This window comes from Xiphias gladius, chromosome 3 (genome assembly GCF_016859285.1).
Source record: "Xiphias gladius isolate SHS-SW01 ecotype Sanya breed wild chromosome 3, ASM1685928v1, whole genome shotgun sequence".
Lineage (NCBI taxonomy): Eukaryota > Metazoa > Chordata > Actinopteri > Istiophoriformes > Xiphiidae > Xiphias > Xiphias gladius.
This window is the reverse complement of record NC_053402.1, coordinates 1,035,301-1,058,854: the sequence shown is the minus strand read 5'-3', so window position 1 is coordinate 1,058,854 and position 23,554 is coordinate 1,035,301. Positions and strand designations below refer to the sequence as shown.

General features: G+C 44.3%; 2 protein-coding genes across 2 annotated transcripts; both read right to left on the bottom strand.

Moving 5' to 3' along the window:
• Positions 1-4,419: 4,419 nt before the first annotated feature.
• Positions 4,420-10,887, bottom strand: LOC120788179 (homeobox protein Dlx3b-like). The gene is made up of 3 exons (XM_040123735.1): positions 10,536-10,887; positions 7,829-8,013; positions 4,420-5,084 (listed from the first exon to the last, which is right to left on the bottom strand). The coding sequence occupies exons 1-3, from the start codon at positions 10,885-10,887 to the stop codon at positions 4,617-4,619; spliced, it is 1,005 nt and encodes a 334-aa protein (XP_039979669.1). The 3' UTR covers positions 4,420-4,616.
• A 2,264-nt stretch (positions 10,888-13,151) lies between these two features.
• On the bottom strand, positions 13,152-22,257 carry LOC120788308 (26S proteasome non-ATPase regulatory subunit 11A-like). The gene is made up of 13 exons (XM_040124000.1): positions 22,091-22,257; positions 21,258-21,359; positions 19,566-19,762; positions 18,621-18,678; positions 18,122-18,316; positions 17,826-17,970; positions 17,535-17,595; positions 16,479-16,541; positions 16,159-16,284; positions 15,914-15,949; positions 15,729-15,780; positions 15,232-15,375; positions 13,152-13,647 (listed from the first exon to the last, which is right to left on the bottom strand). The coding sequence occupies exons 1-12, from the start codon at positions 22,179-22,181 to the stop codon at positions 15,233-15,235; spliced, it is 1,269 nt and encodes a 422-aa protein (XP_039979934.1). The 5' UTR covers positions 22,182-22,257; the 3' UTR covers positions 13,152-13,647; position 15,232.
• Positions 22,258-23,554: the final 1,297 nt, after the last annotated feature.

Below are 23,554 nucleotides of genomic sequence, written 5' to 3'. Positions count from 1 at the left end.
TGCGTGTCATTTCACACCACGTCATTTGTCCGCTGACTAACCCTTGACCCTCCCCCTGACCCCAGCCCTAACCTTAACCATAACAGCATCAAATGCGTAGACGTGGCACACAAAAGGTCCCTGAAAGTGCTATGCTGCATGCGTGCTAGTTAAACACAATCCTTATGAGATCACATCATAGTTTAGGGTAAAGCTAATGTTGACTGATTATGGATGATGATCATAATCGAGGGTCTTTTAGTTATGAAACAGAACCGCTCTAGTGCCTGTAGATTCATAACTTTTACATGTGAAATGTTTTGTGTGTAAACTTTCAATCTGCAAACAAGTGTTAACTATAGTTGTCAGATAAGTGTCAAGGAGTAAAAAGTACAATGCTTACCTGTGAAATCTCGTGCAATTGAAAGGCAGTGGCCGAAGCCGGTCCTCAACCTCATTTTCGAGACAGCCGTAGCAAAGCCAAAATCCTCTATGCTCTAGGCCAACATGTGCCTCGGCCTAAAGAAGTGAGTCATACATCTGGGACTTTCTCTTTACTTTTACCTTTTCTTTTTCTTTCTGTTTTACAGTTTTCTGAGGAGGCAGAGACAGTTGGAGGCTGCCAGGGCTGTAAGAAATATGTTCTATCAGAAAAAAGTGAAATATCCCCAATAAGTCATGTCGATCCTGACACTAAACATGATTAAACATGTACATAGACTAACTTGTAATCTGTCAACAGGAGGAGGAACTCTAGCGCCTGAAGATGTGGTCGGATGAAGCCGAAGCCTCAGTCGCAAAGTTTATCTGTGAGCTCTTGGAGTAAAAGATGCCGAATGAAGCTGTCATGCACAGCTGTGTCTGCAGGCTTTTAAATGATGACACCGAGGAGGCTCTGGAGTGCCTCTGCCAGCTGCTTTTCATTTTGGGCTAAGATTTGGAGTTGGTCACAGCCAAGAAGCTCATGGGCAGATATTCTGACAGATCTCGTGCAGGATTTCTTTCCCCCAAATGTTCATCTGAGCAGCTGCGGAATTGATGTTCAGGTGTGTGTATATATATATATATATATATATGTGTATATGTATATGTATATGTATATGTGTATGTATATGTATATGTATATGTATATACATACATTCATATGAAGAGTAGTAATAGCAATAGAAAACTTTTTTTTTTTCATGACATCACATTTTGTACATGTGCCACTCTCCGGTTTCACATATAGCCAGAATGTTTTGCTTTAGTTTAAAAGAATAAGGAGAGACATTAGATTGGTATCAATCTTCTCATCTAAGGTTTCATTACCAAACATCTCATACCAGGTCACAGAGAGAAGGATTCTAAGGTCCCAGTATCTGGGTCTGGGACATTGTTTAAAAAGCGTGCCTGTCTATGTATTTTGTCCCCATTACACCCTCTGTTTGTTGCATAACCTGTGGGTTTGGTTGGTTGAGAGCCTGGAGAGCAGCTTGTTTGTATCTCACACACACACACACACACACACACACACACACACCTCTCCTCCCCTTTCCAACTGTGTGCCACATGAAAGCAGTGTAAACCCCTCTCTCTCTGTGGCGGAGGTGTGTTATTAGATTCCCGAGACTCCAGAGTGTCTGCTGCACTGTCACCTCCCACGGCCTCCTTTACACGCACTCCGTGTAAAGGATGGGTGCAACCTGTGTCTGCTGTCTGACTCACTCTGACAGGCTCACCAGGAAAGCACCGTCAGCACACCGTCACCTCCTTTGTGTGTGTGTGTTTACTGTGTTCACATGTGAATACTGGCAGAAAAGAATACGCTTTTTGCTAATTCAAATATAGACATTTTATTTTTTCACTCGTTTTCTGAAAAACAGATACTTTTAAGGCAAAAACTGTTTGTGCCACTTTTGATCTACAGTTGACTCTATAAATAACAGACCTGAGTACAGCACATGTTAATACAATATACAGTAAACAACTCATTTTTCCAATGTGTAAGCACCAACTCACTAACACTTTTGCCCTGGACAGTTATTTTTATAGAAGTCGGGGCCTCGTAGTGTCTGTGAGCAGGAATTAAAGGGCCACTCCAACAATTTTACACATGAAGATAAGGTGACTTGTCATGAGGGGCATTACACAGATGCTGTCAACAGCTGAGCGATGTTCTCTGTACCGCTGGAGAAGCTTTGGCAGGTCGGAGAAAATGACCCTGACGATGTCACCGCGACGTCATCGGGGTAATCTCGCTTTAGGGTCCCAGATTACGCATTTTTAACAGAAAACGTGCATTGAAAACTGGGGGCGTGGAGTGTAAAAGGTGTGGGCTTTGATCAGGCAGGTAGGGCCTCACTGAAAGACGCTACCAGGTAGCATTATGGGAGTTGTTGGGTACAGCATTTTTGGAGCTGTGACTCACACTAGGGGCTAAAAGTCTGGATATTTCAGCCTCCGTTGACACACTAAATCACTGCGGGGACCTTAACAGTAAAAAAAAACAAAAACAAATCATTAGATATGATATCATAAATGTAGTTTTTGGAAATGATTGGCTGGTAGGTTTCACTGAAGAGAATGAGTTGCACGGGCTGAATAGTGCTCAGTGGTCACATTGTGAATGAATGAGCTTATCACCAAATCATTAAAAACCCACATCTTCAACCAAAAGGGACTGGCAGCGCTGGATAATAGAATAATAATGACATGACATTTGGTACATGCGCCTCTGTCTGGTTTCACAAATAGCTGGAAGTTTTTCCCCAAATTATCTTCTGTAAATCCGACAAGTTGCTTCTGCTTTGTTTCCGTCACCGAGTCGTTGTCCTCCCTCCCAAAACTGGCTGCTGCCAACATTAAGATTATACTTGGACATGCTCTCACAGCAGCACTGACAAGTTACACAGACACACACAAGTCTTCAAATGCATGTCACTTGCCTCGGGGTCCGATGTTGTAGCAGATGTCCATGTGGTCTGACTTGAATGATGAGGACTTTTCCCTTTCACACTGATTATAAAACATCAGCTCGGGGTCAGTGGGAGAAAAGGACTTAAAAAAAGCAACGTTTTTGGCATTAGTGTGAGCACCTTCAAGCATGCGTGGTCAGCTTTTCAAGAGCACTCCGCCGATTTAGCACTGATCGCCTGTAACACTGATGGACTCACAATGGACACTTTTTATTCCACGCAAAGCCCGGTACCCACAATGCAACTGCTGACAGCTCGGTCGGAGATTCGGGTGTATTATGTTAGTGGCGTCCCATGTAGCCTGGAGCCGCAAGCCTCAAGCAGGTCTGATAAACTCACTTCCTCCTAACTCCACACTCCCACAGCTTTTGTTTTTTCAAACCCAAGCAAAGGCCGACTCAAGTGACGTCACTTGAGGACATTCATCAGATTGTCCCCAAGTGACGTCACAACACAAAAGGCTTTGTGCAGCTTATGCAGCATAACCTCCCGACACCTGCAAACAGACTTTGACGTGTAAAATCGTTGGAGTTCCCCTTTTACAAAGTCATAATAATGATAGTATCCTGGATTAGTACGTGTAGCAAGAACTGAGCTGCAGACTCAGGACAGAAAAACACACAAGTGGGCAAAATATGGCAGCCATGTGTTTTGCGCTATTCAATCCAAATCTAGATGACATGAAATTTAAAGTTCAACGTTAAATTTTAACTCGTCAGTTCTTTGTGACGTTCTTGCCAATTGATGTGCGTACATTTTTAATCCAACCTTACCTCAGCACTGAGAGCAAAGCTTGAGCTCTTCACCTCCACACGCAGATCTAATTCTATCTGCCACAGTCATGTTTTATAGGAAAAAAAAAGAAAAACCTTTACACCTTATACAAAAAATATATGGACGCAAACATGATTTGGTTGTGTTGTTCAGTCCATGATGTTCTTCCTGGTGGAAATGGACTAAATTCAGAGATTATGGTTTCGTATTTTGACAATTGTGCTATGAAGAAAACATCGTCTCGTGGTTCATTAGAGTGTTTCTCTGGGGTTTGTTTCCTCTGTCGGGCTGATCTTGATCTTTTATTTTAAAAGGGTGTCAGCCTTTCAGCTTTGTCCACCTGTAGCTCAGTGACTGACCACAGCTACATCAAACAGTCCTGTTTTCGGTGAATTTAAAGCGCAGCGTGTCTTAAACTTTCCCGTGCTGGTGTGGTGGGCTTTGATTGAGCGGGACAATTTCAGTAGTATTCAGTTTTACTGTCAAAGGCCATTTCAGAAAAAAGATTTAAGGGAAAGAATCAATCGGGTTTTTGACATAAATATGGTCATATTCAAAATATTAAATATACAAAATATTATCAGTGATTTCAAATAAAAATGTCAGTATCAGTCCCAGCACTGAAGGGCCAACATCAATCAGCCTAAGCTCTGTTATAAGTCCTATGTTATGAGTTTATAAACTTTGGAGGTGAGGACAACAGGGTAACTGAGGCCAGCGCTTTTTTCAATCCACATTTACTGCAGAAAAGCCTGTTTTACAACACGTGTGTCAGGTTTTACAGTCATGACTCGTGTCTGATGATCGCTGTCAGGTGTTTTTGGTCACAACAGCACTCTAAATCATCCAAAAATTCCCCCCGGCTTTTGAGCGCAGGGCTCCGCAGAGCTCAGCAGAGTCCCGGTCTCAGTAAACGGCCCCCATACTCTGTGTGGCTGACTGTGCTGTTGACGGTGTGTGGTGCGTCGGGCCTGACAATGGCAGACCTAAATGTGCGCTCTGCTGCTGATACCAGTTCTGGTGTGTATACTCCCCCATGTAGCTGGGCGAGGAATCATCTGCAGGCTGATAGGGACCCTGCCCCCTGCTGGTAGCATCCAGCATTGCGTTATTCTTGACGCCGCTGCTGCTGTTTGTGTTGTTGCTGCTGCTGCTGCTGCTGCTGCTGCTGCTGTTGTTGTTGTTGTTGTTGTTATTGTTGTTACTGTTCCTGTTGCTGCTGTTTTCCCACACGGCTGGGGACGGAGGAGAGTTGCAGGCCATGGAATCGCTGGCACCTGGACTGTGTTCAAGAGAAATTTCCCCAAGTGGAAACTCTCCGTTCTTGTAGAGCTTCTTAAACTTGGAGCGACGGTTCTGGAACCAAATTTTGACCTGGAAGGACAAGCATCAAATATTGAGCCGACTTCAAGGTGCTATATTTAAGTTTTTTTACTATCGCTACATATGCGACTTTAGCATTATCAGCTCTTTACTTACCATTCTAGAAGAAAGATTGTAGGTTCGGCATTAAACCTCATTCCTTTACTTACCAGGAGCCAATATCAACTCTTGTTCTGCTCCTATTTCTATCGCCTCTTATTATCTTATTAAGTTAGAATGCTAACCAGCTAGTCCCGGCCCGTGGCATCTCGTAACGCCCCTTTTGCGAAAGCGAGTCACTGTAGCGTCCCCTCTGGCCTCAGTCTAACATGGGAGGACCAAGAAGTAGCACTGCCCCGAAGGCATATTCTAACCTCTGGTCTTATAATCACGACGATGGCTGAAGCTCCCTGTGAGTCAACAGCTATTATTGCTAACGTTGGCTATGTAGCGATAGCAAAAAACTTACATGTAGCAACTTTAAAGAAATTGCAAAGGGCAACATTTTATGAAGAAAATTTACATCTTTTTGAAAAGGTAGGTTTTAAGTGAAAAAGATCTTGTTTAGGCAACTTGAAGAAATTAAAGAACTTAAGAACTTAAAGCAGTATTAAGTTTTTTGTTTTGTTTTTTTTGTTTTTTTGCCACTTGGGGGCAGCAGACTTATAGGTAAACACAACACTGAGACATTATAACTCTATTAAAGTATTATGGTAAACTTGATAGCAAACAATTTCCTAAATGTACATCAAGCAGACATGGGGCAAAATTGGCATTACCACCCAGCAAAAGTAGGTCCAACATTCACTCCTCTTTTAGCTCTGTTTTTGTCTCCACCAACTCAATGGGGGCAATATCTGACTCTTCAGACTCTTCAACTGTGTTCACCAGCTGATTGCAACCTTTGTCTTTTTGTCGTTTGGTGGTTTTTTAGAGCTTTGTCACAGAACACAAAAACAGAGCTAAAAGAGAGGGAGTACCCGACTTACATTCATCAGGTGGCCAGACACATGACTCCAAATGGATGATTTGCTCTGTGACTCCTGGATGTGTAAATATTGACTTTTTTGCTAACACATTAGCTATAACAATGTTATAACGTCAGTGTTGTCTTTGATCCCCACAGGTACAATATTTATTCAGTTTTTTGTAACTACTGAACAGTTATTGCCGAAAAAGAAGGAAATGTTTATTTATATATGTATTTTCTTTTCCTTTTTCTCTTTCTTTTTTTCTTTTTTTTTGCTGCTTATATTTAACTCCCATATAGCATAAGGGGCTATTACTGGGCAGCAGCAGTAATATGACAGATTATTATGAGCTCCTTTAAAAGCAATATGATACAGTGAGAACTATGGCGATGTTGTTTTTGTATAAACAAAATACCGAATTCATGAGAGCATCAGACCAAATGACATGACAATCACACGTTTCAATTTGAGTGGCTTTGTTCTTTGTTTTCTTGGAGCTTATGCATGCTACTCAAGCACAACGCTGAACAATGATTTACAGAAGCTTTGATAAAACAAGCCGCACAGCAAGTTTTGTCTTTCATCACCTCAGCCAAGATAATTCATGTCTTAGTAAATCATAAGGGCAGGAGGAGTACGACTGTAAACTGAACCAGACTGACACAAGAGTAACACCCACTGCGCTGCCTGGGATCATCTTAGATTCTGGCAAATGTATTTCTCTTGAACTGTACTGTTGCATTCTAATCTTCATTTGCTTTGTTAAATTTCCCTCGATAGGGCCTAGTATATGGTATTGCATTGCATGTTTTAAGCATATTCTGATATCCTAACAGATCTTCTGAATTATATGTTAGTTTAGCCTGTCCTCTGAGATACTTTCCAAACTGAATGTCAGGACCTGTGCACCTCCTACTTCAACCTCTTCGTACTCGTTCACACTTTCGCTAAGAAGCTTCGTTCTACCTTCAAACCAGCCACCACCCTTTGTACTTTATCGCGGGACTTCGCGGGACAGCCTCCTCACATCTTTCGCAGTTTTCCGGGAATCCCGGTTCACGCGTCGCGCTCTGCCGAGGCCTTCTCAGGTTTATTTGCACAGGTGTGTATTGGGTGGAAGGTTCGGGCCTCATGCGCTCAGCCTCTTCGGCCACTGAACCGACCGACACGTCTGACTGACTATGTCCGGTGCGCACACTTGAGTTTTCTGGGGCACTTCGGCCTCTACACATCAACTGACACTTCAACTCATTTTTACTTTTCGACTGACAGCTCGATTACTCCAACTGACATTTTAACTGCTGTCAGTCCTCACACATGAACTGACACTTCAACCTTTTACTGTGCACTCAAACTATCTGTGACGCCTCACTTTTCAACGACTCTCATCTTTCCTAATTAAACTGACAGTTTAACCAGTGCTTCCGTGCTTACCCTTACCCTTCAATGTCAGTTCAGTTACTTTCAGTGCTAACTTACAAACTGACAGCTCAACCTACTTACGGGCTTTAAGCTTGAAAGGAAAAGGCTCAAATGCTTTCTGCGATTCCACTTGAACCGATTTCAGCTGCTCTCGGCTCTTACACCTAACAACACACTTCAAATCCTTTCAGTGCCTCAACTCCAACTGCAACTCCCGTACAACGTCTCACACGTAAAACATTTGAAGACATTTGAATCCGTTTAGAGTGTGTACACCTGCGATTTTCAGTGGATCAGAGCTCACTTAAATTTTCCTCAGGGAGCGCAGCCTCCTCTAATGTCTGGTGTTCCCTGCAGCCTCACCTGCGTCTGTGTGAGGCCCAGCTGTGCGGCCAGCTCAGCCCGCTCCGGCAGGGCCAGGTACTGGGCCGACTGGAATCTCCTCTGCAGGACTGCCAGCTGGTAGCTGGAATAAATGGTCCGTGGCTTGCGCACCTTCTTGGGCTTCCCGTTGACCATCCGAACCTCCATGTCTGGTTCTTCTTTCACTGCAAGAGGGAAAAAGTAAAACCCATGTATTATTCCTGCAACACTCCCGGAGGGGTTTTTGGGGTGTTTGTGGAACCCTACAGTCAAAACGTGGTACCTCATGGCACTGACCTTACAAAATGTCCCACAGCATCTGGGAGTTTTCTTCACTCAAACACTGACACGAACTTGTGTTGGATCCCTACGGGGCATTCTGCGCAGAGACGTTGTAGCACAGAAATAGCCACGGCCGCTACAACCCCGAAATTTCAAAGAAATTCCACCAGCGCTCTGAACTTATAATTTTGGTCAGAGTGTCTCCCACAGCCGGGGAGGGAGACAGAGATTTATAGGTGCTTCTCGTGTAGCCTGGAGGCCCGCTTGTGTACATCCTTCCCTGTTTATGCTGTTATTCCTGTATCCGATTTTCTTTTCTTTTCTTTTCTTTTCCTTTCCTTTAGAGACACAACCAACCCTACTAAAAATATACATGTTTACATTTGATCAGCACACATATTATATATTAGCCTCTAATTGGAAATGACACATAACCCCCCCCCCAAAAAAAACCCCAAACATTTTAACCCCCAAGTTAATGTGGAAAAAATAGTTCAGTAATGTGTTATTTCATGTATATGAGCATTTACGTCCTTTACATTATTTACTGGGAAGATTTAACGAAAGTGTAACGTCAGCTTTTTTTATACTCGGTGTATTTAAACTGGACTACATTTGGTCCAAAAGCAAAAGGAAGATCAAGTATTGAGTATCCCGAATTTGAAGTCGGGGTTGGGCTCGGGAACGTATTTAGACCGTTATTCTGGGAGATAAAATGTAATTAAGTCCAGTTAATTGAAATGAAATATGAAGAATCCACACGAAAGAAAGAAAGAAAAGTAAAGACCTTCTGTTTAGTGTCAGGTCTATTTTTATGAGGGGGGGGGGGGGCACTTTGGGAGGACTTGGACTCACGACCCGTATTTCTAAAATTCTCGCTTTGGCCCCGTGCCCACTTGTTTCTTCACTCGAGTTTAGATGTTTATTTTGCATTCACATTATTGTGGAAAAGAATCTTTTGCATTAACATGAACAAAATGCGCCAGTGTTTGTATTCTCTTGTTTGTTGACCGCAAATGTCTCTGTGCGTATGGATTTCAAAACAAGCGCGAATAACCCACTCTTCACCGGCTTCGGTGTGTTTTTGGTGTTTGATTTCTTCGTCAGGGCGTGGCCCAGTTCTTGCGTGATAAGGAGCCGTCGTTGTCGGATCAGTCATAGGCCCGGGCTGACTGACATGCCGTGACACCTGAAGTGCGTGGCTGTGGGCCAAAGTCCCCCGAGGCCGTTCCGTGGAGTCAACTCCCAACTGGAATGTCAAAAACAGTTCACCAGTCGGTCCAGTTTGCCCTGCACGGAGACACCTTCCGAGCTCGAGAGAGAAGCGCTGGAGGGGAATGATGTCTGTTGTTCAAGACGCTGACCTTCGTCTTCTCTCGACCCCCTCACAGCATCTGTCTAACATTCGTGTGATGTTCGCTGGAGGAATTCCGCGTTTTCCTCCGCGTTCATCCGGTCGTACGGGTTATCGTGCTGGCGGGTTATTCACGCTGAAGGTGGCTCTGGGGTGCGCACGCATGTGTTTACGAACGAGCTGTTCGTGGCTATCAGACTGCGGGTGAAGCTGAAAGAACCCCGGACCGGAACCGAGCCCCGGCTTCCGTCCAGAGGCCTCCAGGCCGATCTCCCTTCTCCTGTCCGAGCCACATGTCGGGACGGCGGGACGCTCTGTTCGTTCAAACGTGCGGCTCTCCGGGCCCCCCGCTCCCCGATGAACCCTTTATTTACAGAAATTCGGCCGCAATCTGTGACACCCCCGGCACAGAAAACCACCAGAATAAATGACAAGGGCTTCTTCCTCCTTCCGGCCGCCTGAAACCCTGAAACCCGGGTTCGGACCAACCCGCCGGATTCGAGAGGTGCATCCATTACCCCACATTATTACTATTACAGCGTGACTGTTCAAAGCCGAGGAAGGAACCCTGAGCACCGGAGGAATCTAAGTTGTTTCGTTTTTGGTTTATAAGCGCATTTGGTAGAAATGTTACCTTCACGGCTGAAAAAAAGGGCTCATGGGTGCGTGTCCCGGGTCTCTGTAGGTAGGCGCACTGCCGCTCCGGCTCCTTTCTACTCACCCCCTGATGATGGGAAGTCAGATGTCCCAGAGGAAGAGAGTAAAATTAGGTACGAAATGTGCTGAATGAGAAGAACCGCGTCTGCCCGGCGCGCAAAGGTCGCGCTTCCATCCGCTTTTCATGGGGTTTCTACGGAGCTGGTGCCACACACCAGCCGCAGCTGGTCAATGCAGCCTCTCTCCCTCTCGGACAAAGATGGAGCGGGTCTCAGACTGGGCCGCCTGCGTCTACGCAGGAAGCTCGGACACTTTAAATGTGCGTCTCGGTTAAAAGGCTCAGCCAGCGGCGTCGTTCCCGGTCAAAGCCTTTACGGGCGGGAGTTCTAACTTTTGCCGTCGGCTTGAACTTACCAGCGTCGTGCACCGCCGACTGCGCCTCCCTGCCGAACGCACCGTGCTCTCTGTAAGTTGCGTGAGGGTAGGGGTATTCTGCCTTGCCGACGGGGTACGCGCCGCCGGGACCCATCCCGTTCAGGTTATAGTGGTGATATGCGTAGGGGTTCATGTGTTGGGCTGAGTAGGGCTGCTGTGCCGGGTAGAAATCCTGCGAGCAGTGCAGCGCACTCTGGCCGCTGTAGAAGCCCATGTCTGTGGACGAGGACTCGGGCAGGGTCGGGGAATCCTTGGTGGCCGAGACGGAGCCCCCGGCCGCGGGGAGCGACGGTTTCTTCTCCTGGAAGACAGGTGAGGGTTGCTCATTCATTTTCGGGATTTCTTGATTTTCTCGGTGTCCGCTCGAAACTCGAAACCAGGAGCGTTCAGAAATCCGCACGCAGCCTGGAGCTGGCGTTCCCAAACTCCCTTGACGCAGCAGCCAGGCTGTCCACCGTGGCGGCGCCCAACCCAACTGGAGCTTCTAATTACAGGGCGCGCCGAGCCGAGCCAAGCCGGGCAGGACCGAGGGGAGTGGATGTCTCCTCCTCATTGGTTCGCCTGCTCGCTCCCTGCCTCTGCCCCGAGGCCAAGACAGCGCTGACTGTCGCCTGTCTGGCTCCCTCTTCTCCCCACAGAAACCTCCAGTAAGCCTCTCCTCGGGCCTGCACCGGAGCGCGTAAACACTTGGCAGGCCCGTAAAGTCCTCTAACTAACGTTCACTTGGGCATGTCCTAAGTCTCGGCTTAACAACATCCGAGACTCTCAACAGAATAAAGATTTACCAGTCGGGTCGGGCATAATGGTGCCGCGACAAGGAGTGTTTACGCATAAGCTTCACAGCGCTGCCTCCCATTCAAATGCAGACACGGAGCCAAGCGCTGCCGTCGACCCGTGTTGGGAGTTATTTACACTTCATTAAGGTTTTCCTCTTTACATGTGTGGACTCGGGCCCCGGGCTTCTCCCGCGCCTCGGGGAGGAGAACCAGCCCGCAGTAGAGCTACGATAAACCTTAGGTGCATAAAACATACAAGTGTACTGCAGGGACACATAACGGTGATTTACGAGGAGCAGAACCTCCTGTAAGTTCCTCGCCGTCAAGAGTGCAGTCAAATCTGGTTTCACATGCCCTGAATGTGTCATTAAAAAAAAAAAAAAAAGGTTCAGTTTCCATTTGGAGCAGAAAGGCTTTCTTGGTACAGACTACAAACCCCAATATCTGCAATTAAAAGGAAAAAAAGGAAAGAAGAAAAACAGTTTGTACAAACAGAGACGGAGGAGAAGTTTCCGTCTCGCTGGAAGGTTCAGGAGTTGAGCCGAGTTCAGTGACAGAATCTGATCAGCAGATGTCGCTGCTGAGACTCCTGGAAACTTCCAGCTGTCCATTTCAAACGTGCCTTCGTTACTGTTAACGACCCAATAAACTAGTTAGCTGTTGAGTCATGTCTGCTTGCTGCCTAGTTGACATGCACTCCTCAGGCCCTCGGGCAGACCCAACGCGCAGGTTTTTTGGTTTCTGCTGTTTTTTTATGAATCGGACTCTATCAAAAAACCTTTTTTCCTCCCAAATGAGGTTGACTGTACTGTACAATCTTTGTACGTTATCCCCTGGTAACTGCAGACGTAGCCCTGGTTGGTAATCACTGGTGGAGACTATGCAACTGCAGCCGACTGCGTACAAGAGAAAGGACACACATTTCAAACCGTGTCGCTTGGCGGGAAAAAGGAAAGCTTACATGACGGGAGGCACGCAAGAGGAGTACAGAGAAGCTTCAGGAAAAGAAGAGGGAAAACCTGTAACTCATTTCCAGGATCCTCAAATCACACAAGTTACAGGTTTCATTGGTTTTTTTATTAGCATTTGTCTTTCTCTATGTCATATATGGTAAACCCTCAAGTCCTTGCAAAATTAAGTTCCCAGAAATGTACAGCTTGATTTTCTTCAGCAAAACCCGCCCTTTTCACCTCCCAGAACAAAGAGTTCCCTCTCCAGTCACGACTCGAGCATCAAAAGCACTTTGTGTGACTGACCGAGCTCCCAGCGGCAAGGCTTTTTCTGTTCTTACGCATTACAAAAAAGGGGAGAGTGAATATATCAGGCCTTGGATGATGCTTGGCAACTGTTATTTACAAACAGGAAGTGGGAGGAAAGGGGGGGCGTGGAGACCCCGGCGTGTCGATGAATGTCCTCCTCTCCTTGTGGCATGGTCCCGAGTGGACAGAGGAGCAAATTCCCTGTACCGTCCAAAAATCCCAGAATGCCTTGTGACCGAGTGAGACCGCTCGGGGTGAAACCGGTGAGGGGTGGGCCAAAGGTCACAGCAAGGATGTGAGGAGAAGGGAGGGGTAGTTCTGATGAACTGCATTTTCAAAACCATTCTTCAGGTGACCTAGTTAACCGTGGGTCGGTTCTCCTCGAACCGCTGAACGTCAGAGAAATTCAAACATTCACTTTCAGGGCCGGTTGGCAAATTGAACAGAGCAGGTAAAATCCGGCGAGGGACAGACCGACCAACCCACCGCTGCCCCAGCTTACACTCTGAGGACAGAGCCAGCATGTTGTTGGGTTTTTTTTGTTTTGTTTGTCTGGGTTTTTTTTTTTTTTACAATATATGTATGTATAAGTACTGTATAGGTATTCTTTATTGTTATTTTACAAGATTCCCTGATGGCCAGTGCAGAGAGAAACAGAGGAAAAAAGGGGAAAGGGAGGCTTGTCCAGTTTTACATACAGTAGAAACCAGTGGTGGGAGAGGAGAAGACGGGCACAGTGCCTGGATTTGTCCATCGAGAGGAGCACTTTGTGTCAGATCAACCCCACTCAGATTGGAAGGAAGAGACAGTGACAGGAGGGAGGGAGAGCAGAGGGCTGAGGGAGGACTAGGAGGAGCTGCGTGTCCACCCCGTCAGTTTGTTTTTCCGTTGGGTTGTCTTCAGTTGGTCAGCTGGTTTATTTGCTTGCTGGATTGTTGAGTGTTTGTAATCTCCTCGTCCTCCTCCCCTCGTCCCTCCCGGGCTGAAGTGAGCGATCGACGGAGGTCTGACTGGCCCACGTCGCTCCGGACAGGAGGACAGATGGTTTCTCGCTCTCTGAGGGGAAAGACAGAGACAGGCTGAAGGCAAAGAACACCGAGATTTTACGGGAGCGTACTCAGTTTTAGGTGATGAGCGTCGAGTTTGTTTTACCGAACGTCAACAAAGCTTGGTAAAAGGCTGTTGAAGGCTGTATGAAGTGTTACTTAGACAGGAGGGAACGGTGCATTTGTTGGGGGAATACTCTCAGCTGTGGATCAATACACATTTGGCAACAGTGCGTGGCCACAAATGACTATTTTCTTTATCGCCAATTGGTGGCTCTCAAACTGGGGGGGGGGGCTTAGTGCTTCTGTGGGGCGGTATTTGATGACCAGGGGGAAAAAGTTTTGTTTTTCTCCAACCTGTTCTGTCACACCCCTCTTCAGAGGAGGCCTGACAGAACAGGTTGGAGAACTATTGGACCCGTCATTGCATTTTTCCCATCAACTGACTAACCTATAAAACCAACCGTTACAATGTGTCAAAGCTCAACCTGAAAACAAAACGGCTACACATAAATATATGCGTATCCATGCATAGACATAGAGTCAGGTACATCAGTGTTTGGACAGTGAACCGGTTTTCATAGCTTTGCCTCTGTACGCCACCACAGTGGATTATTTGAAACAAAGCTGTCAACGTGATTGAAGTCTAGACTTTCAGCTTTCATTCAAGGGGTTTAACCAAAGTATTGCATTAACCATTTGGGAATTAAAGCCGTTTTTATACGTAGTCCCTCATTTTCAGAGGCTCAGAAGTAATAGGACCAACCAGCATAATCATACTGTCCAAATACTTATGTGTATTGCGATCAGAATGGTTGGAAAAAGACAAGTAACAGAGGAGGACAGACTGGTTGGTCCGGGCTTCGTCCTACAGCAAGATAATGACCCAGAACATTAGAAGAACAGAACCAGACGGCGGCTTCACATGATGGAAGACCAGCACAGTCTCCAGACCTGAACCCCGTGGAGCTGGTGTGGGATGAACTGGACGGAAGGTGAAAGCAAAGCAACCTGCAGGTGCAACACATTTGGTTTCCATTGTAGAATGAAACGTCAGGAGTGAGTTCAGCTGCCGGATGAGTCAGAAATTTAGATTCAATTTAATTCAACAAGAAGATCCAAGGATTCCTCGTTTCTAAAATCTCCATTTGTTTCTTTGCTCTGCCCTTAAATTTCAGAAACACTGAGACACTGAATTATGTCAATTTAAATAACAGCTGGAGGAATGGAGGTGTCCTCAAACTTTTAATGTGTATACATATACACACACACACATATGTGTATACTTTATATGGCACAGAGGAAACAGATGAAGAAGTAGTTGTTGGTTTTGGTCTTCATCATGATTTTGATTGATGGAGTCAGTGAGTAGTCACCATCCTACTAATCCATCAATAGTGGTTATATGGAGGTCAAAGTGAATGAAAAGTTATCACCTCAGTATGCTTTGCACAATTACTGACTTCATCTCTACAAGAGACAATTGTAATGGACCAAATTTTAGCCTCCTAAGTTACTTTCTGGTTGCTGCAACATGTATTTTATTGAACTGACACACAAAGACACCGACGTTATCAGTTCTGTTCGGGCTGACCTTATGTTAGCTTCTTGGCTTTGTTGTAGAGCGAGTCCACCACTTTGCTCATGTTCTGAATGGTCTCCAGGGCTGCCTCATAAGTCTTGTCCACCACTGGCTCGTCGAAGACAATCAGCACACCTTCACCTTGGTCCAAAATACCTGTCAGGTCGGAGGGTGTGGGAAGATACGGAAGGAAAACCAAGAGTGAACATCGGTAGAGTGCTATTGGAAGGATATCGATTAAAGGTGCACCCTCTCGTTCAGTTTAGTTCATTTCAGAGGGTAAGAACAAGCATTTTGAACTCTAATGACGCAAAGCAGTCATCTTTAAGGCGAACTGAAACCCAGTTAGTTTAGCATGAGTGTGAATCTGATCCATCTGTAGGAGATAACCACAACAACGCTGAGATTTATAACAAGAAAACACTACTATTTAGCTATCTTTTCATGTAGTGTTCGCGTGTGGAGAAAAGTCAGCATGCTTGTTCACTAAAAGAACTGTAGCTGCATACCGTGAAACTTCTTATCCAGAATCATCTGTGATAGTTTCCTCTCCACCTCTCCCTGCAAGGCGGACACAACCAGATTGTAGGTATTTCACTGTAAAAACCTAAGGAATCACTTGAAATAGGCAACTCGTGTATAATGAAAAGGAAAGTCTAAAAGGAAACACTAAACGAAAGCAGCAAAATCTTACCTTAGGAAGTTTGATGAGGGAGGAAATGTGTGCTATCTGTTAGAGAAAAGATGGACAAGCACAATGATTAAAGGCACTCAAGTACACTAAAAATATAATGTAGGTATATTAAGTAATCTTATTGTACTTGCTAGTATTTACTGAGTATACCGTGTCTTCATGAACCTTCCCCATATCCTGGATACGGTTCTGTTCCTGTCTGAACTAACTGTGGTTTTAATACAGACAGACGTGAAGAGGATTACCTGGACCCTGGAGAAAGGTTCAATGACCCTGATGAGGTTCTGCTCCAGCAGGTTGTCGTACAGCTTGGTCAGATGGGTGCTGATGATGGGGTCATCCCTCAGCTCTGGTTTGTACTCTGTAAGTGCCTGGGGGGCGGTGGGAACAGGACAGTTTAATCGGACGTGAGGGGAGAGGCTAAAACATTCTCCAAAAGACTGAAAGGCGGAAAGACGGACGGCGTTCCGATCGCAGCGGTTCAATTCTAAATGTTGTTGAGCAACAATAGCTTATCCACAGTCCCAACAGCGTCAGCATACAGCGTCAAACTCCAGGCACAAACCTTTTCAAAGTCTGCGAGCGACCGGTTCTTGCTGGCTAGTGCCACACGTTTCAGTGAGTCCGTCTGTAGAAAAAGAAGAAGAATGTGAAGAAAAGTGTATGGCATGGGAGAGAGACTGAGGAAAATGGCACTGTACACAAAATAAATATTTAAAGAACAAAAGTTTAATTTAAATTGAATTGATCCTTTGCTAAGCCCCATCTCTTAGTTGCTGTTGCTACACCTGTCAAGCTCCCCACGCTGCATCATGCAGTCTACAATAACAAAGGCAGATTCAACACTAGAAATTTTCATTTTTGAAACACGTGGTCTGATTTAAGATGAAAGCAGGCTTCTCATTTCTAGTCACAACCGTCGATTTGGTTTCACAATTTGCTTGAAAATGATGTTTCCAGCTGACTACTTTCAAAACAAGAGCCCTGTTTAAAGGGCTTAAATACTCACTTCATGGCTTCGTACATCACATTGTGCTAAAAGACCGATGCTAAAGCTGCCTGTCCCAGGCAAAACGCAGTCAGGCATTGCTGGATATGATGCAAATCTAATCAAGAACAGGACAGAGCTGCTAACGTTAGCTTAAATTCTGATAACATCCAGGATCAGCTTTCACTCAGTGGTGTGCTCATCATGAACAGGGCTTTTTTTTTTTCTTTTTTTTTCCTCTTAAACAAACTTGGTAATGCTGTGCTCCTTGGCCTGGGAAGAAATGTTTGGGTTATTGTAGGTAGTAAGCTAGTTGGACATACATGCTAAAGTTTGCCGCTCATGTTAAAGTGGATAAAGTGTTTAACCCAACGCTCACACTTTTGCTTGTTTTTTGGGGTTTGAAAATGCTGAAGAAACACCGCCTTCCATGCTAACAATCTTTTTTTCTACAGCCCCATGTACACTGCTTCAACATGTGGAGAAATCCAAAGCTCGACAGACATGGTGTCTAGTTATGGCTGCTACAATAATCTGATTGGACAATCACTGTTTGGGGGAGGGCTTTAGCAGAGATACAATTAAATTCAAACTAGAATTAAAGTGTAAATTTTTAGGAATGAAGTGTGATACCTGTCTGCCAGCGTACCGGAGAGCTAGCTTTCCACTGATGAGGGCCTGGACATCCTCTGGCCTGAAACAGAAAAAAATTATACATCTTCGGCCCCAGCAAGAAAAAAGTTCCATTCTGGGTTCTCCACCAACGAAATCTTATTTTACTGCATTCTGGCAACTTATCTAAACTTGTTGATTTGTTTCAACAGTGGACATCTTTCACTGATTTCTTAAAAATCCCAGTATTCTATTATTATTAAAGTCATTTTCTCGTGCAGCCTGTCATGAACCTCTATGTATACCACTTACGCGTTGAGCATGATTTTGCAGAGCAGCATGTATTTGAGGGCTGTGATGGCTCGGGGACTGTCAATGGAATCGTAGCCCTCAAAGGCCTCATAGAAGTAGGAGTAAGCCGTCTTCCAGTCTTTCTCCTCTGCTGCATGAATGATCCCTGGAAACACAACCAAACACACATAAAATGTCAGGTTAACTACAATCAGCAGCGCTGAAAAGAAACTAGCAACATCCGTTTTCTTCACCCGTCATGTTTTAATTAGCTTATAAACTCTGGTTTCGTGTCGTATAAATGATATCTATTGTACCTGACTGCATGTCTAAAGCTGCTTGTAGTTTGGGTGGGCAGTAGATGGCGTTGGCTGTTGTCCTGGCAGAGGTAAGGGCAGCGCGGGCCTTGGGCAGGTTACTGAGCGCATGGTACGTCTTACTCTCCAGCAGCTGAACCTCCACCAGCAGGGCCTTGTCGTCCATCTTCTTCAGCTCCTGCAGCAACTGGGAGCCTGGAGAAGGAGAAGGAGAAGGAGAAGGAAGTATAGATTCAACTCAAGGCTTTCGGTACGTTTACTTAGCTTTTGCTCCAAATAGGTGGAAAACTTCCCCCATTAGAAAAGTGACACAATAACAATAAGAAATCCAATCTATCAAATTTTACCTAGGATGAGCGCTAAATGGGATGGTACCGGAGTTTCAGTTCTCCTTTCCCCCATTATTTATGTTTCATACCCAAGATTTCTTTTGTCCTAAAAATATTTTGTAATTGTCAAGCAAATTAAAAACACCACCTCCAAGAGACAGATCACTCACCGAGCTGTAGTGCCTCCTGGTAGCACTTTGTGTCGAAATACAGTGAAATGAGACGAGCCTGAGGAGAGAGGAAAACAACTATCATCTCAGGGTCCAAGTCTGACACTTGTTTGTACATTTGTTGTTTGCACTAGGAACTGATACCCAGATTTACCCAGACACAAGCATTTGAGCAGTGTTCATCACTTAAAGGTTTGTACTAAGTTGAATGTTTGAAATCTGGGAACCTATGTTGTAGTGATGCAAATTTCAAGGCATTTCTCCAATCAATTATTGACATATTAACAGTCGATTAAGTTAATTGTTGCTAGTTCATTGTTAAAAAATGGCCCAACACAAAGTACACATTTTTCCATTATAACAAGTGTTTTTTAACTACCGGTGTGGCCCAAAACGGCCACAGAACCCAAGTAAATTTGACATTTCAGCAATCGATTTAATTACCGACTCTAAATCTTAACAGCAAAATAATGCCTTTACTGAAAATGTGGTGCTCTCTGTGACTTTTCCAGCTATTCAATGATTGGCGAGTTGAGCATTTTCTGTAGACTGATAGACCAGAAGGCTGGATTAAATCCCAAAGAAGGTGGGGACCTCGGCTAGAAAGTTCAGCCACTTTTGTTTTGATGTTGTTGGAACATATTGAAACAGAAACACCACATTATTGGTGAAATAAACAAGATTCTACCAGTTAATCAGCTAGTGTTACTAAATTGTTTTTTCACACACTAGCTGAACCCGACAGCTGCCAGACAAGTAAATCCAGGTCTTAAGGAGGCCTGTCTGTTTGGGTTGCTGGACACGGGGCCGCAATGAACCAGTGTTTGGAAAAGTTCTGAGATCCATAACATCAGTTATCTGGTACCACTTGAATATGAACAGCCTGTTCTCTCTCGCTCGAAAAAACCTGAAAGGAAGCACTCCGCAGGTTGGACAAAGTCTCACCTCTAGTGCCTGTCTGAGGAATGTCCTTTTCTCAGCCTTAGCCCACTCTATGCACTCCAGGCAGAGCTCGACCTCCTGACCTGTGGCAGCCTCCATGTCCAGGAAGAGGTCAAGCAGGGAGCGGACCAACCGGGCTGCTTTGGCCTTGGAGATGGAGTTGAGGAAGGGGCGCACATACTTTAGCAGACCCCCAAGCTCTGAGAATAAGATGGGAGGAGGAAGAAGAAGAAGAAGAAGAAGAGGGTACACTAAACAACAGAAACAGCTGAAGTAAGCTTGTGGTAAATCTGCCAAATTGGCTGGTGATGCAAAAATTTTATCTGAGTATGTAAGATTATTAAAGAGAGTTGCAAAACACTCTGAAGGCAAAAATTTACAAGTACACACTGCTAACTTCAAAATGTTTCCTAACCAATATAAGAAAACCTTTTAATTTGTCACTTTAGTGTTTCAGTTTGGAAAATTACAGGCACATGTCTACTGATTCTGGGAAAAGTGAAGGGTTCTGATCAGGTCAAGTTTGTACGTAGGGAGTGATTTTAAACATAGCCGGGGCCTGTATAGAGCCACTTAATTTGACAAAGGTCATACTTTCTTCCTATTCTACTATTTGGTGAATTACAGCACTTTCACTGGCCCAAATGTGAGGCAGGAACAAACTTTTCACCCAAGGGATACTCAAGCTTCATCATCTACTACTCTCCTTCCACAATGTTTTGGTTTGCGTTATAAAAGGCAGACAGAGTTTTCATAAGAAGATCCTTGGATATCTTACCACTTTACAGCTACTTTCATTTTTTCTACAATTATCAGCATAGTTCAAATTCTAAACTTAAAGCCGGTGGTGAAACAGACCAACTTTGCAGCAGAAATGCAGCTGCTTAGGCATGAAACTGAGTTTAACACAAATGATAATGTTCCAGTATTACCCTGATCAGCCAAAACTCTAAGTAATAAGCTTCTGATTACATTCACACAAACAGGAGAATAACTGGTGAAAGCATAACTGAACTAAGACATGTGGTGCAGGTTTGTTGACAAGAACAAGTTTTAAAAAATTCTTCATTGTAGTACTAGGTTAACTCCTTGTTTTAAGGCTTGGATTTCATTAACATTACTAAACAACACTTTCATACAACTACAACTAACAGGTGCTTTGCAGCATTTTGCTAAAAATACAGTAATCCAAACACTTGGTACTGTATGCTTTGCTCTCTCTCACGTACACGTGTAAAAATGACTCCTGTTTTTGCTGTAGTTTCATCAAGAAAGCCAGATGAATCGAACAATTAACATTTTGAAAACACTCTTTTCTTTAGCCCTTTGCTGCTCAGCATTCAAAAACTGACAATACCAAATTGAGTGACAACAGTCAGGCAACATTTTTCAAATTTGTAGGGGCTTCCCCATATAAAAAAACAAAAACAAAAAAAACAAAAACAATTTTGTAAGTCTTTCTTTTAAGCAAATTAGGGATAGGAGAAAAAACAGTCCAACTAAATCAAAATAAGTGTCAAAACTCAAAACCCTTTACAATTTGGACGTTGAATCAAGAGTCTTATTCACGTGGCTTGACTAGGGAATGAAGAGTGTAGTTTCAGTTGGATCAAAAAAAAAAAAACCTCTATACAGGCAGTACGACTTTTTCTTAGCTTTGTTAGACTTGAAATATGAACATCATGTTCTGGTTACCCGCAGCCTGTCCTGTCTTGGCCAGAAGCCCCCCCAGCTCCAGGATGCTCTGCTCTTTAACACGCACCGCCTCCTCATCACTCTCCAGGATGTCCCGCTTCACTACAACACACACACACACACACACACACACACACACACACACACACACACGATGATGTAATCTGATACGTATTGACATGAATCACCGCAATATACAAACTGTGAAGATGCTGATGTTACACACTTTCCTTCTATCGCTTGTGACTAGCATTAAGTTAAGTCATATTATCGATAGACTGTGTTGGATGGCAAGCAGCCAAGTGGCTAGCGAAGCTGTGAAGTATCGGAACTGTCAAATTACACAATACACGATAATGACAGTTACGTATCTAAGCTTTAATAGCAACACAAAGCTTCAAATGGTACATAGGCATAAACTAACCGCTGTGACAAAGTTGATGTTAGAGAGGCAACTCAGTTTGACATTCATTTCCTTGTTGGCCTGACTTCTGACAAGACAAGGACTAGCTGGTAACAACGCTGGCTGCATGCTAACTGTCACCCAAGTTCCTAATAATGAATGAGCATGGGAAGCTAGCCTTAGCTTAACTGACAAGCTAGCCGGTATGTAGCTAGCCGGCTAGCCCACTGCTGCTGACTCACTGTGCAAGCAGGGAGAAAAAAGAGACGGTCAGCACTTAGCTAGCTAACTTAGCTTAGATTAGCTGCTAACTGGCTAACAGCAAAGGTGGCTAACTCAACTGCTCCACGTTTGATGGAGATGTATAGCGTCAATGTCTGGGCGTAAAAATGATTTCTTTCCAGTTCCAAACGGTGTCGATTATATTTACCTATTGAATGTAAGATATCGATAGAGGCATTCCGGTCTGTTCCAAGAAGAGACTGTGCTCTCTGAAACTCAGCCACTGCCGCGGCTGCCATCTTTCCTCTGCCTTCCTCCGCTCCACTCTGCCCGGTTGTTTTCCGGTCAGGTCGTTCACATGGTCGGAACAATGCCGCCCCCTACGGGTGATGCCGAGTTCGGCCTGCCTGCAAGTGCAGCCGCTCCTAAACTATGGTAAATTATAAATACAGACCATCTTGAGATGGGATCACATCAGTCACAACGCCCGTCAACATGTTGACGATCCGATCCATGAATAGTCAGTCGTGACTACTACATTATTACATGAGTACTTGGTAGTCAGCACTACATTATTACATGAGTATTCAGTAGCCAGTACTACATTATTACATCAGTACTACATTATTACATGAGTACTCAGTAGTCAGTACTACATTATTACATGAGTACTCAGCAGTCATTACTGCATTATTACATGAGTACTCAGTAATCATTACTGCATCATTACATGGGTACTCAGTAGTCATTACTACATTATTATTACATGAGTACTCAGTAGCCAGTACTACATTCTTACATCAGTACTACATTATTACATGAGTACTCAGTAGTCAGTACTACATTATTACATGAGTACTCAGTAGTCAGTACTGCATTATTACATGAGTACTCAGCAGTCATTACTGCATTATTACATGAGTACTCAGTAGCCAGTACTACATTATTACATGAGTACTACATTATTACATGAGTACTCGGTAGTCAGTACTGCATCATTACATGAGTACCCAGCAGTCATTACTGCATTATTACATGAGTACTCAGCAGTCATTACTACATTATTACATGAGTATTCGGTAGTCATTACTACATTATTACATGAGTACTCAGTAGTCATTACTACACCTTTACATGAGTACTCAGTAGTCACTACTACATTATTACAGAGGTACTCAGTAGTCACTACTACATTATTAAATGAGTACTCAGTAGTCATTACTGCATCATTACATGAGTACTCGGTAGTCATTACTACATTATTACGTCAGTACTCAGTAGTCATTACTACATTATTACATGAGTACGCAGTCATTACTACATTACATGAGTACTAAAACCAGTTACCACTTATGTTGAGGCCTATCGGTGTCCTCAAAACCTCCTCTGTGGTAGTTCCTATTACAGTAGGTGTCTGCCACGACCACATTTTGCCACGATGACACACACACACACACACACACACACACACACACACACACACACACACACACACACACACATAGAGACTCACAAAGTGAAAATGTCACAGCTGGTACATATAATATGTAAAACTGCCATTCGGAGCAATATCATGCATATACCCATGCATGGAGATTTGTATAATGTAACCATTGTGAATAAGTGCAATGTGAACAGAGTTTATCACCAAATAGCGTCAAAACTGTGCACG

Bases quoted from the DNA above. Each gene is read 5' to 3' on its own strand.
- LOC120788179 (XM_040123735.1), bottom strand. From the start codon at position 10,887: ATGAATGAGCAACCCTCACCTGTCTTCCAGGAGAAGAAACCGTCGCTC. The intron at 8,014-10,535 runs GTAAGTTCAAGC...TCCCTCTTGCAG, and splicing joins GTCGGCGGTGCACGACGCTG to TGAAAGAAGAACCAGACATG. The intron at 5,085-7,828 runs GTGAGGCTGCAG...TTGTCCTTCCAG, and splicing joins TGGGCCTCACACAGACGCAG to GTCAAAATTTGGTTCCAGAA.
- LOC120788308 (XM_040124000.1), bottom strand. From the start codon at position 22,181: ATGGCAGCCGCGGCAGTGGCTGAGTTTCAGAGAGCACAGTCTCTTCTT. The intron at 17,971-18,121 runs GTACAATAGATA...TTGTGTTTCCAG, and splicing joins AGCTTTAGACATGCAGTCAG to GGATCATTCATGCAGCAGAG. The intron at 16,542-17,534 runs GTATCACACTTC...CTTTTTCTACAG, and splicing joins TCCGGTACGCTGGCAGACAG to ACGGACTCACTGAAACGTGT.